This window comes from Camellia sinensis, chromosome 4, assembly GCF_055761805.1.
Source record: "Camellia sinensis isolate YWXY chromosome 4, ASM5576180v1, whole genome shotgun sequence".
NCBI classification, from domain to species: Eukaryota; Viridiplantae; Streptophyta; class Magnoliopsida; order Ericales; family Theaceae; genus Camellia; species Camellia sinensis.
The window spans coordinates 145,887,704-145,901,562 of record NC_138964.1 but is presented as its reverse complement, the minus strand read 5'-3'; the positions used below and the strand labels follow the sequence as shown (position 1 = coordinate 145,901,562).

Here is a 13,859-nt window from a genome sequence, read left to right as displayed (position 1 = left end):
ATTTTTTAATTTTTTGATGTAATTGTTAATTTAAAAACTAAACCATCTTTTGACAAGTAAATAACATTTGAGCCAAATTGAGCCTATTTTGTCTTATTTTAGTCTATTTTGTCTTCTTCTTTTTTTCATCATAAATTTTAGCCTAAAAAGTCAATTTTTAGCCTTTTCCAGACAAGGCCTATGTAATTCAAATCATCCAAAATTCGAATTGCACTTATAAATATATATATATATATATATATATCGATATTTAAATAATTTAAATTGTTACATTATATTAGGAGTGCTCAATGGATATATCGATCTGTCCAAATTAATCGAATCGAACTTATCGATTGCATTTTGAATGAATGCGTGATGATAATGGACGGATATTGATTGATTTTTTCTAATCCATCTAGCTTTGGACGGCTAACAAATTAGATGTTACCGGGTTGCAACCAAACTGCAAGCACGTCAACCAGATTCTATTTTTGAAATACTTGCCTACTATTCTATTACTTTTTATTCATTTATTTTTCTTTTTTAACCTATACACAAATATAAATAAATGTACAGCTGACTATGTATGTATATACTATCAGCTTTTTAAAATTTGGACAACTTCTCTCAAACAACTGCTTGCTAATCTTTTTTAGGTTTTCACAGTCATCGTCAAGATAGAGGTTTATTGGATTATTATCCATATTTGTAATCATTATTAATAAGGCAAATTGGATTATTATCAAAAAAAAAAATATTTATGTCCATAGGTTTTATTATGTTAAAAATCTGTAAAATGTAAACTGTCAAATCGATTTACATTTATTTCCAATCCATTGAGAATTGATTTTCTCTAATCTATCTAATTTTAGAGGAATGACCAATTAGAAATTCTTATGACGCAACGGAACCGCGAGAAGCCTTAAATAGTGAGTTTTTATGTAGATTTTAGTAGATGTAGGTTTTTATGAGATAAAAAATTTTTGGTGTTTGGGAAGATAGTTGGGTTTTTATGTGGTTGGATGTGATGTTTGTGAGAGAAAAAGTGAAATGATTATGGGGTTGGATGTGATATTTTGTTTGGATGTGTTTTTTTTGGTTTTGCAAAACTTTTGTCTTTTAGTGAAAAAAATGAGAAAAAAATTTGGGAACTTGCTTCCCAAACACCACCATTATACTCAACATATATCATGAAAAAGGATCCTATTTGGCAATTTTGGAATTGGATAATGGCTGAAAGAATAATTTGCTGAGGCATCATATACACGTTATACAATACAAAATATTATTATTATTTATTTATTTAAAAATGATAAAGACTACCGCAATGGCTAATATTTCATTAATTTTGATTTTAAGGATTGGTTTGAGATGTTCTAAATAAGTGTATTTTTTAATTTTTTTATAAAATATAAGTTGAGTATGGGTTGAGTTTGAAGTAATGTGGTAAAAAAGTAATGTGACTGAAATAAGATGATGTAACTTAAATTTGACCAAATTAAACTTGATTTGATATAAACTTCTCTAACTATGTTATCAAATTTTCATTAAAATCTTTTTAAAAAATTCACTTTTGTTCCAAATTTATCTCTTTATCAAATTTGATGAAAAAAAAAAACCCCATCTTCAACACTTCACCTTTTTAAATTTTAATTTGATGAATTCCCTTAATTTGATAAATAAATTACAATATTGATGATTTTTTAAACTTTTTAAATTAAATTTAAATATGATAATAAAATTAAAAAACTCTTTACCTTATCATGAATTGTTTAAGCCTCTTTTGGCAACATCTAAAAAAATCAGTTTATTAGCTTATTTAATTCACATAATCTCTCTATTTTTTTTTATATATTTTTTCGTAATAAGTTAAAAAATAACATATAAGTCATATTCAAAATAACGCTTAATTATGTAATTTCCAATCTAGACTCATATCTTAAATTTGATGAAAATGATACTCTAACTGTTTTATCAAATTGATATTAAATGAAGGGAGAAGTATATTTTTTTATCAAATTAATGAAGCGTTTAGTCTTTCACCAAATTTTTTAGGTAGCCGTTAGTGGACGACGGGGTATATGATCAACTAGATGATTGATTGGATGACTGAATTTTGGCCGAAAATTTACTCTAGACCAGATGACTGACCAAATTTAATGAAATTATTAAAGTATATTATATTAGATCAAATTTTTTATCAAATTTTTATTAAATTTAATAAAAGATTTGATAAACCAAATCGACAATGCTACGTAGCTCAAATTTTGTGGCTCAAATGGCCAAAACGACGTTGTTTTGAGTACAGAACAACATAAAAATGGCCAAAACGACGCCGTTTTGGTCATTTGAGCCACTTTTGAGCCACAAAATTTGAGTTACGAGACATTTTCCAAACCCAATTCGCTTACCTAATTTTTAGTTCACCCTCTCTCCGTTCCATTATTTCTCAAAAGAGTTGTTTATTTATGCTTACTCACCACACACTCTCTCTCTCTCCCATTCACGCCAAAAATCCCTCCACTCCTGAGTTTGTTTCCGTCAGAACTCTCTCTCTCTCTCTCTCTCATTGTTTTCATCTGCTTTACTTCATTTGTAGTCTCTCAATCTTCTGGGTACATTTGAAACTTCTCTATCTCTCTGTTTTCCCCAACTCATGTCATGTAAACTCTAGCCTATACAAAAACCTCTTTCTGAGTAGTTGAACCGTTTGTGTCCCAAAAGGGTCTTTTTCCACATAATGTAAGATTAAGAGTGTGTTTGTCTTTGTTTAATTAATGCCCATTTGTTCTTAACTGATCTGAAACCATTCCCACTCAGATTTCAATCATGGGTTTTCGCTAATTTCTGTGTCTTCAATCTGTAGACCTTGTAATTGTCATCCTGGCCAAACATTTCTGCACATTTCTTGTAGTTTTTGAGGTTTTGCTTGTTTTCTGATGACACCCATTTGTCTAGACTTGTTCTGAAGCAAATTTAATCCTCTTTGGGATAATGGGTCTTCGCTAATTTCTTTGTATACTTGGTTTCTGAACCTTAATTTCTTAAACTTTGTGGAATTTTTGGCATATAAATTCAAACCATGTAACTTGTCTTTAGGCTTCTTCTACATTTTTATTTTGTTGGAGTGATTTTGGTGAGAATTAGTTCATGAGCTGTAGGGGTGATGGATCTGATCTTTTTTGAAGTCAACCTCTTGTTGAGATCTATGCAGATGGAGAGTGCCTGTTTATTCCCTTAATCTTCAGAGTCTTAATTTATCAATGAGTTTAGTTAGTATCATTTGATTTTCCAATAGATATGGAAGTCAAGTAGTCAAAAAACTTGGCAGGGAATCAAGTTTTTCTTGATTTACATTGATAACTAACTGATTATTTTGTTATTCTTAGTAGTATAGCAAATAATTCCTTATAAATTCATTGAAATGTAAATTTGCTAATTGTATACTTATCAATTCATGGACCTCATTAGGGGTACATTTCTTTTTTCAAGCCTTTCTTCTGAAATAGATTGATACCAATTATTCCTTGTCTTTCTGCCCATGCTTCTTATGTTTGCTTATAAAAATCTAGTTATCGTAATAATTGGCATCTCCAGTCACTTGAATCTTCAACTGAGTTTAGTGTCATCCGTGTCAGCATCATCTTGTCCCTTTAGTTGTTTGTCAAAGGAAAAGGAAAAAGAAAAAATCAAAATTCCTCCTTGTTTGCATAATTTCAAGTTATCATGGAAGAAACATTTGTTCCCTTTCGTGGAATCAAGAATGATCTCAAAGGAAGACTGTTGTGCTACAAGCAAGATTGGGCTGGCGGACTCCGTGCTGGTATCAGGTTTCTGACTCTTCCATAGCTCATGTTAAATTGCCTATGAATATGATACTTTCATGTGGTTGTAGATTTTTATTCACTGATATACTAGTCAAGCTTATTCAAATTTAAAGTTCCTATGATTGAACATATCAATTTTAAGAAAAACATTCATTTAAGGATGTTTATGATATCACATAATTGCCAAAACTTAGTACTTGCATTTTTTTGCTTAGGATCCTAGCTCCAACAACATATATATTTTTTGCTTCAGCGATTCCGGTAATATCTTTCGGGGAGCAACTAGAAAGAAATACAGGTTGGAGGATAATCTTTTAACTGCCAAAGTCCTCTTAATATTAAAATTTTAACGGTAGATTTGCTAAGAATTTGTTCTATGCATATTTGGTACAGGGGGAACTTTAACTGCAGTTCAAACTCTTGCATCGACATCACTTTGCGGAATCATTCACTCTATCATTGGGGGACAACCACTTCTTATACTAGGGGTGGCCGAGCCAACCGTGTTGATGTACACATTTATGTTCAACTTTGTGAAGGATCGAAAGGATTTGGGGCCAAAACTCTTCTTAGCCTGGACAGGATGGTATATTTTGAACACTCTTGTAACTTAAAAATATAAGAATTTATTTAATTTAATTGACTTTATTAAAAAATATTCACGTAGCCAACCCCACTTGATTGGGACAATAGGCTTAGTTTGGTTTGTTCTTGTAACTTTAACATACATATCTTGTAACCTTTTCAATATTACTGTGTCTAGGGTATGTGTGTGGACAGCCCTTCTGCTTTTCATGCTGGCAATTTTGGGTGCATGCTCCATAATCAATAGATTTACACGTGTGGCTGGTGAATTGTTTGGCCTTCTAATTGCAATGCTCTTTATGCAGCAGGCTATTCGGGTGAGTATACCTTACAATCTTTTAGTCAATCTGCTTAGAATCATGTTTGTGCTAAATTCACAAGTACCTTCTCCCCCCCCCCCCCCCCCCCCCCCAAGCGTTGGGTTTACAAAAGCCCTTGCAACTGATATGCTCTCTTCTCATTGTATTTTCAACTTATATGTAACCATCTTAGGGACTGGTGGAGGAGTTTGGGAAACCCCAGAGAGAAAATCCTGATCAGCTTGCACTTCAACCTTCTTGGCGCTTTGGAAATGGAATGTTTGCATTGGTTCTATCTTTTGGCCTTCTTTTTACTGCATTGAGTAGCCGAAAAGCTAGGTCCTGGCGCTATGGGACAGGTATGCATTTAACTTGTTGCATTTCATGGATTTACAATTCAAATTTTAAAGCTTATTTGGGTGGTATTTCTTGCAAACATAAGTTCATAGGTTTGAAAGACTACAACACAATTATCTCACTCTGAGTTTCTGACTCTTAAATATGCTCCTAAGGTTGGCTACGGGGATTTATTGCTGATTATGGTGTCCCTCTTATGGTGCTTGTCTGGACTGCTATATCTTATATACCAAGTAATGATGTCCCAAAAGGAATACCAAGGCGGCTTTTCAGTCCAAATCCGTGGTCTCCTGGTGCATACTCAAATTGGACTGTTATCAAGGTGCTTCCTTTACTTCATCTTCCTAAGGAGAGCTTTTTACAATTTTTACTCTTTACTTATGAAAATCATACTCTGTACTTGCACAGCAAATGTTGAGTGTGCCCCCACTGTATATTGTTGGAGCATTTATTCCAGCAACTATGATTGCGGTGCTTTATTACTTTGATCACAGTGTTGCATCTCAACTTGCCCAACAAAAGGAGTTCAATCTGAAGAAACCAGCTTCATATCATTATGACCTTCTTCTTTTGGGCTTCTTGGTAAGAAGCTATATTGACCATAGAACTGCAGTATCTTTTCCATTTTTATTTCTTCATTTTTTTATTAAATTTTATTCAATTCAAAGTTCACGCTAATAATTGAACTAGAGTTTTTTAGTCTTTGGTTATAGTGAATGCAGCTTTTCGTTTCCACCCTGACTGTGTTTTCTGACCAGGTCATATTATGTGGTCTTATCGGTATTCCTCCTTCCAATGGAGTTATTCCCCAATCACCAATGCATACAAAAAGTTTAGCCACCCTTAAACATCAGGTAATAGTTAATTTTACTTGGCTGTTTGTTTAGTGGGGTCCTCTTATTTGTATTTGGCTATATCAAAAATTTCAGTATGTAAGGGTTTCTTTACAATATCTCTATTCTATCTGTATGTCTCATGAATAACACCCAAGTTGGAAATTCAGAATGAAGGAAGGTGCTTTTGTGACGAGATACAAAGAGAGAGAAAAAAAAAGAGAGGAAATCTTATTGCGTTAGCCATTCTCTGTTTGTATCTCGTCACGTGGTATCAGTGCTCAGTTTGGGGGGAGATTTGGGTTCAAGTCTCTCCATTTGCATTTGGTTCCCATTTACATTCGTTCTTCTTTCACTTGATGTTAAAGATAAAACACTAAGGGTCATTTGATCACAAGATGTTTTGGATACAAATTTTGCACAGTATTTTTGGTCATCCTTACTTGTTTTCCAACTGGGTCCTTTTCTTTTATTTTTTTCAATGCAATGGCATATTCCTGCTTTTTGTAGTCTGTTTTAAGATTTCTCTTCCTGTTTTGAGTGTCTCTTCATTCTGTCAACAAGATTTTTCTTTTGTTTCCTCCTTTAAACAGCTTCTACGGAACAAGCTTGTATCGGCAGCAAGAAGAAGTATGAGTAAAAATTCAAACCTGGGTCAATTGTACCAGAACATGCAAGAAGCATACAATGAAATGCAGACTCCACTTGTCTATCAAACACCACCGGGCCTGGTAAATGATACAAATATTTCTTGGAATTGCTGAACATTTATATATGTGTTGGGTGTGTTTCAAATTCAACCTAGATTATGCTTATTACCCATTAGCGACCTGCACGACCGAACAAAATAGGTCCGACCAACACTTGTATTTTTGGGTTTATTTTGACCCAATTTGCTACTTCTCAGATCCTTGTATTTAAAGGGTTATTTCAGGGTTATAGGGTTTATGATCTAGAGAGTCTCTATAACAAAGGGCTGTTGAGAGAGAGCTGACTCATTGTAATCTCTACATTCATAGTGAAACCCATTCACTGTTCTGCACCTGTGGACGTAGGCTTATAACACCGAACCACATAAATTCTTGTTCTGTTCTAGGTTTTCTTAATTTTGCCTTTTCCATAACAATTTATTGTGCTGTTTTGTACATTGACTTAATGCTTCATGCAGGGGTTGAAAGAGCTGAAAGACTCGACGATTCAACTGGCCTCAAGTACTGGTTACATTGACGCTCCGGTTGATAAGACTGTTTTCGATGTGGATAAAGATGTTGATGATCTTTTACCTGTTGAAGTGAAAGAACAACGCCTTAGCAATCTGCTTCAGGCATTAATGGTTGGTGCTTGTGTTGCTGCTATGCCTTTTCTAAAGAAGATCCCAACTTCAGTTCTTTGGGGCTATTTTGCTTTCATGGCAATTGAAAACTTGCCTGGAAATCAATTTTGGGAGAGGATATTGTTGCTTTTCACTGCTCCTAGTCGAAGATTCAAGTAAGTTTACGCTTATGTTTAGGGCTATCGGTGATGGTTTTATCTATTTACTAATGCAATTGCCTTGGTTGGACTAAAAAAATCTCCGTCTATATCCCCTAGGTCATACCTACCCTGAAATTTTCCTGCTCTCTACGTTCTCCATTGAAAATCTTTTCCTAAAAGTGAATCTTTGGTTAGATTTTAAATGCCATGTAGTTTAGTGGCAAAAGTAATGGACTTGGAATGCTAGTTTTAATTTTTTTTATTTTAATATTATTACTGTTATTATCATTATCATTATGCAATAATTTAAATATTGCACCTCTGGTTTTAGTTATATTCTATAAGCTTATTGACAATTATATTTTAAGCAATCAATTCTTTTCCTGTCAAATTGATCTAATCCTAATTACCAAACTTGTCAGGGTGTTAGGGGAGTATCATGCAACCTTTGTTGAGACTGTACCCTTCAAAACAATTGCCATGTTCACACTGTTTCAGACAGCTTACTTGCTCGGTTGCTTTGGCATAACATGGATCCCCATAGCTGGTGTGCTTTTCCCACTTCTGATCATGCTTCTTGTACCAGTACGCCAGTATTTGCTCCCGAAGTTTTTCAAAGGAGCCCATCTTCAAGACTTAGATGCTGCAGAATACGAAGAAGCCCCTGCCATAGCTTACAATATGTCTTATGAAGTAAGTTCTCCGACCTTTTCTTTATTTCAGCTAGGTTTTAGATGTTCCAAATAGTGCAAATGAGTTTGAAATAGTTTCAGAATCTTTAAAGCGAACAAATTTAGATACTCTGCATATTCTGTCAGATTTGTGCCCTCCAAAAATTCATATGAATTAAGAGTCTATTTGTGCATACAAAAAGGATTATGAATCTTGCTGATATTAACTCTCCGTTTGTTTTGGCCAAAAATATTTTCTTGAAAATATTTTTTGCATTTTCTTCTTTTGGTACAACAAAAAACGAAAGTCAACGGAAAATGTTTCCACTCTTAATAGGTGAAAAACATTTTCTGGACTAAAGTCTTGCCAATTCCACTACACCACTATCACCTCCGCCTCCGCCTCCGCCTCCATCACGCCACTAGTCTACAACCATTACCTTTTCAAGGGCGCAACCAACATAGAAAAATGTTTTTAACAGAATACTTCCTGCTGAAACAAACGTGCCATTAGTACAAAACAAGAGTCCGAACTTATCGTGATTCTAGTTTATAATCTCATCATCTATACATCTAAATTTGCTTTTTTTTCTGAGCATATCATGTTCTATATACTTCCAGGATCAAGATCCTCAGGCAAGAACTCCCCACATTGATAGTGGGGAAATTCTTGATGAAATTATCACAAGAAGTCGTGGTGAGATCCGCCATGCACGAAGTCCCAAAATAACAAGTTCCACCCCTGGTTCGGTAGAGCATATGAACCCTGCATATAGCCCCCGGTTGTCAAAGAGGGCCCACAGTCCCCGAATCAACGAACTAAAAGTGGAAAGAAGCCCCACAATGACCGGAAAAGGACTCGAAGTAAAGCAAACCCAAACCCCCAGTCCACGGCCATCTGTCCTTGGTCAAAGCAGTCACGGTTCATCATCGGTCTAAAACTTTAAAATTTCTTATTCAATGGTGCTTGAGAGGTCTTGTGTTAGGTTTTGTGCAGCTAAATATTGTCTTGTAGGTGTCATGTTTCTTTTAATGCATCTAACTTGACACACGAATCTCTGTTGTTTTATATGTCACTCTTTGTTGTACCCAAATATATGCTGGGCAGAGGACAAAATTAAGATAATGAAATATGTTTATTACACTTTGTAAGAATTTTATACTAGAAAATTTGGTGTAGTTCTGGAGATACAAAAGAAATGTATGTGATGAACAAGGGTGTTGGATATAATTATTTAGTTATTATGTTTGTTTTCATGTTTCTGCTTGCATAATCTATATATTTTATGGGTAATATACCGAATTCAAAACCAATACAAGTTGGGAAGTTGAAACTTGAAATCAACTGCTAATTGCTTGATCTTTCTTGTTTGATCTCAATGCATTAAAAAGAAATTATATTAAAAGAGATGGAATGAATAAAAACAACTCTAAGTCGTGCTGAGTTTCTATTAACAATGTTACACAGAAATCATTAATACGAAAACCCATTGGTTTAGGTTTAGAAAATAGAAAAAAGTGAAAAAGCATATACCAGATATGCAACGGCAAAAAATGCAACACCTACTATCCATCTAGAAATACTCTCTCAAACATTTTTGTAATCTACCAAATCCATCGCTCCTATTTCTAGTCTTATGATTGATTGCAATGAAAAGACTGTATTAGAGTTACAATTGCAGTAGTAGTATTCTCCATTTCCCATCAAAATGTCAATATATTGAGTGATTTGGTCGATTTTTCTTTCTAAAAGTTGTAGATAATGTTATTTATTGATCTAAGTCAAAAAGATGAAGCTGTGTCGACATAATCATTTAGACTCAAGCTATTGTTGTTCATATAATAAAGTTAGTTTTAGAAAAACCTGCACTGTAGCTAATTAGGCTCAAAAGGGTATTCTCATTTTCATTTCTCTTTAGCATAAACCATTGGGGAAAAAAAAAAAAGGGAACTTCCCTAAAAAAGAGAACACTGAACACTGTCCATAGTATTTGTATCATAATATTGCCATGTTATGTCCCTGAAAGTCCTAGCATAATATGAGATGAACCAGACGCGTCATCATGTTTTTTTAAGTAAAGAATTCCTTTCAATTGAAGAAATAAGTAATTTGTTCTAACTTTTTTGCTCATGCTTTTAACATAACTTCATTTTTACAGAAACATTTCATGGCCTTTTTATTCTCCTGACTTGTTCAGAGCCAAAGTTTAGTATCCTAATATTATTGTGTTATATTACAGGGACGGATCCAGGATTATGATTTTGGGAGGCTACTCTATAGTTTAAAAAATTGGAGAGGCTACTCTATATAATTTTGAAATTATCTAAAAAAATTTTTGGGGTGCGAACTCCTATAATTTTAAATTATTTTAAAATTTATAGTATAATATATGATATTTTTCAAATTTTTGGAGGTGCGGCGACCCCCCACCCCCCGATCCATCATTGGTTATATACATATCACTTACATTTCTTGTGCCATGCTAATTTCACGAGGTTCTTCAATGCAGTTTTTGGTTCTTTACATTTGCATTTGATCCTGTTTGCATTATTTCTTCTCTCTGTGTATGGATGATCTCCACGTGCAAAGTGAGATTGCACGTGAGGAAGAGTGTTGAATAGCTTGATATATATTGTTGAGCTCGTTTCCTAGCAGCATAAGCTTTTAATAATTAGTGACTTGACAGATTTGCTTTAAATAGATACTTTGACAATGCATTCTCCACTGCTAATCCTCTTACATTGAACTAGCGTTTGAAAACATATATTTATTTGTGTCTATGTCCAAGTGTCCACTGTCTCTATTATGCATTCCTTATCGGTGTAGTGTTGCTTAAAGCAGATACTGATTTGAACTATATGCAATGAAATCATACATTCAATACTGTTAGATTCTTTCCTTTGCTTCAACTATCTTTTTCCCAGATATTTACTTATTATTAAGGTTGTCAAGATCACAAGACTATTGGTCGTCCATTACAAACTTTGTGAAGCTGATGAATGACCATCCTCCTTGAAATGTTATCTTAAAGCACGGGGATAAGAAGAGGTGCGTAGTATCGATCCTTGTCTTGTCATTAGTCATGTTCAATCAGCATTCACTCATTGACTGTGAACCCTTTTTCCTAAAAAAGACTCCTCCTCTAGTAGTAATCGTGGGATCTTAATATAGATGAGTTATCATCAATTGAGCATCCATTCAACAATGTTTCGGTATAAAAAGCGCAAATCTTTTCTGATATGGTACCAGCAAGGGAACAATCCACTTTTGCTTTGCTAGTTCTTGTTCTTTTACTAATATATGGCAACCATTTCTGCATTTTAGTCAGAGTCTGCTGCCTACCCTCTTTCGCTTTTTTTTTTTTTTTTTTTTTTTTTCACTCGAGTTATGAACTGTTTTGAACTATGTGATCATACTAACATTGAAAATTATACTAGAATGAGAAATTCGAACTTATTAACTTTGAGGTCTGGATTAAAGTTTAAAATTTTATCTCTGCTACTCAACTCAACTCAACTCAAATCAAAATATTTTTCTCGCAAAATACATTTTCGAATCCATTGTGTCATATAATGGCCAAATTATCATACGTTGGACGTAGCCGATTCTTTTTTAAAAAAAAATTCTAGTCAATTTTGATGGCCTTTCTCTTGCCACAATTGATTTTACTTAATATTTCAAATAAAAATGTTCAGCATTCCCTTCTCTTTTTTTCCCCCGTTAGTGGTAGTACCTAGATTCTAGTTCTGATTATGCCACTATGTATTACATCAGTGTGAATATACAGATGGATGTTGGAGGTTCATATAGAGGGAAACACAGAAAAGAGTCGGTACGACTAATATATGGTGAAAAGTGATTATTGAGTAGTCAAAAATATCATGTGATATTGTACATGTGGTGTTTTAATAGTCTTGGAGTAATCATGTCCTGACCAATAGCCGCACAGAAAAATATTTGCCGGTGGGATATGCCACATAATCATTGGCATATAGTATTGCCAACTAACAATAAAATAATACATGGGTAGGTGAATCGTACTATTCAAATGGAACTAACAATCAAGTAATTTTAATATCTGCATAATAAGGTTAACTACATTTGCATATGATATAATATATCTCTATTTTATTATTGTTTTTTTCTTATTAAGTAATTAAGAGATAAATGATTAACGTGTTTTACGGTATAAAATACTATCCGAACAATATTACCTAGGGTGAAATAGACAAGGAGGTAGGAGCACAATAATTTTCTTAGGGTGACATAGATAAGGAAGTAAGAGTACACAAGTTAGTGGAATATATACAATTACTTCCACCACTGTCTCTGCAAGAGTACAAATGGGCCAGTTGGTCCTAATTTTATTAGATCATCCCAACATAGGGTTGCCTTTCATGCAAGTAGTGATAGAGATTGATAACCACTACTTAGGGGCCCCATGCACTAAAAAAAGCCCTATGATATCTGGTAGAGAGAGATTGTTCATCACTTTTAGGTTGTCCTAACCCTAAAAATAGCAGTTCAAAAAAAGAAAAAAAAAAAAAAACCTAAAAATAGAAAATAATGGACACTTTGAATGTGGATGAAGCATCAATGGTTTAGTAATGATCAAAACAGTGTGAGCGTGGATGTATCAAAATAATGTGTTGAGAACAATATTTGTTTTGGTTTGTGTTTTTTTCTTTTTGAAGAATTTTGGATAAAAATTACGAGGTGAAAATAGTTTAAATAAATTGAAAAATAAGTCTTCTCAACAATTGTTCTAAGATTCAAATAAATGACAAAAAAAATTAAAGAACATAATATCACCGCCGTGCACCTGTTTTATTAATCTTGTATTGTTAGTTAAACATTTCTCTTTCTTTTCACCTGAAAAGAGAGGGAAGTTATGATAACCTATAATATATAAATTAATTAATTTTACAAAAAAAAAAAAAAAAAAACTTATTTTTGTGACATTTATCATTTTATCAAACAGAATTATGTTTCAGATTTTAAAATTTTATTATAACATGACACATGAAATAGTTAAATTTTATTTGTTACTTTGTATGATACTTTTCCTTCAACTTTTGCTCGTAGGAATTGTTGTCGACGAAAAATGTTCTCAAGCTTCTAATAAAGATATTATAAGATATTTAAATTGAGTTTTACTATGTTGGTGCCTCTCTGTTTTCTTTTCTTTTTTTCTTTTTTTTCTTTATCTTTTTGGAAGATTTGGTTAAAATCTCTCGTAATAAAATTTTAATGCATTAAAGATAAGCATAAAAAGTTTTATTTGAAAAGTCTAACAAATATCACTATTATCAAAATATTAAACTTTAAAATAATATAACTTTTGATGTAGATGTAGATTTTTAATAAAATTAATATTTTATAAATTCTTTCATCAAGGTCTATCAAATAAAATTTATATTGACTATGAAATTTTTTTAATTAAAAAAATTATTACCGTTAAAATTGATGTAAACAATAACAGTAATTTGTTATTCTATTTGATAGTAACATGTTACTCTATTTGACAATTACTCTATTTGACAGTAACATGTTACGTTATTTGACAGTAACATATTACTTTGGCAATATTGTCCAAGAAAGAAAGAAAGAAAAAAAAAATATATATATATATATATATATATATTTTACTTTGTCCTTACTCAATTATGTGTTTTCTCCTTAGGGGGTTTGTGAAGAAAAATAAATTAGACTGTCATTTTTACCAAATAAGGGTCTAATAGGGGGTTTTGACTAAATTTCCTTTTCTTTTTTCCTCTTTGATTCTATCCTAATTGAATTACTAAACGTGTAAGACTAGATTAAAGTGAAAT

General features: G+C 32.9%; 1 protein-coding gene across 1 annotated transcript; it reads left to right on the top strand.

The window, feature by feature from the left end:
- Nucleotides 1-2,382: 2,382 nt before the first annotated feature.
- LOC114263425 (putative boron transporter 2) lies at nt 2,383-9,284 on the top strand. Its single transcript, XM_028203965.2, has 12 exons — nt 2,383-3,812; nt 4,025-4,107; nt 4,203-4,395; nt 4,573-4,711; nt 4,887-5,052; nt 5,206-5,372; nt 5,459-5,632; nt 5,809-5,904; nt 6,477-6,614; nt 7,052-7,371; nt 7,779-8,049; nt 8,649-9,284. Exons 1-12 carry the CDS (start codon nt 3,709-3,711, stop codon nt 8,964-8,966), a joined length of 2,169 nt encoding a protein of 722 aa, XP_028059766.1. The 5' UTR covers nt 2,383-3,708; the 3' UTR covers nt 8,967-9,284.
- Nucleotides 9,285-13,859: the final 4,575 nt, after the last annotated feature.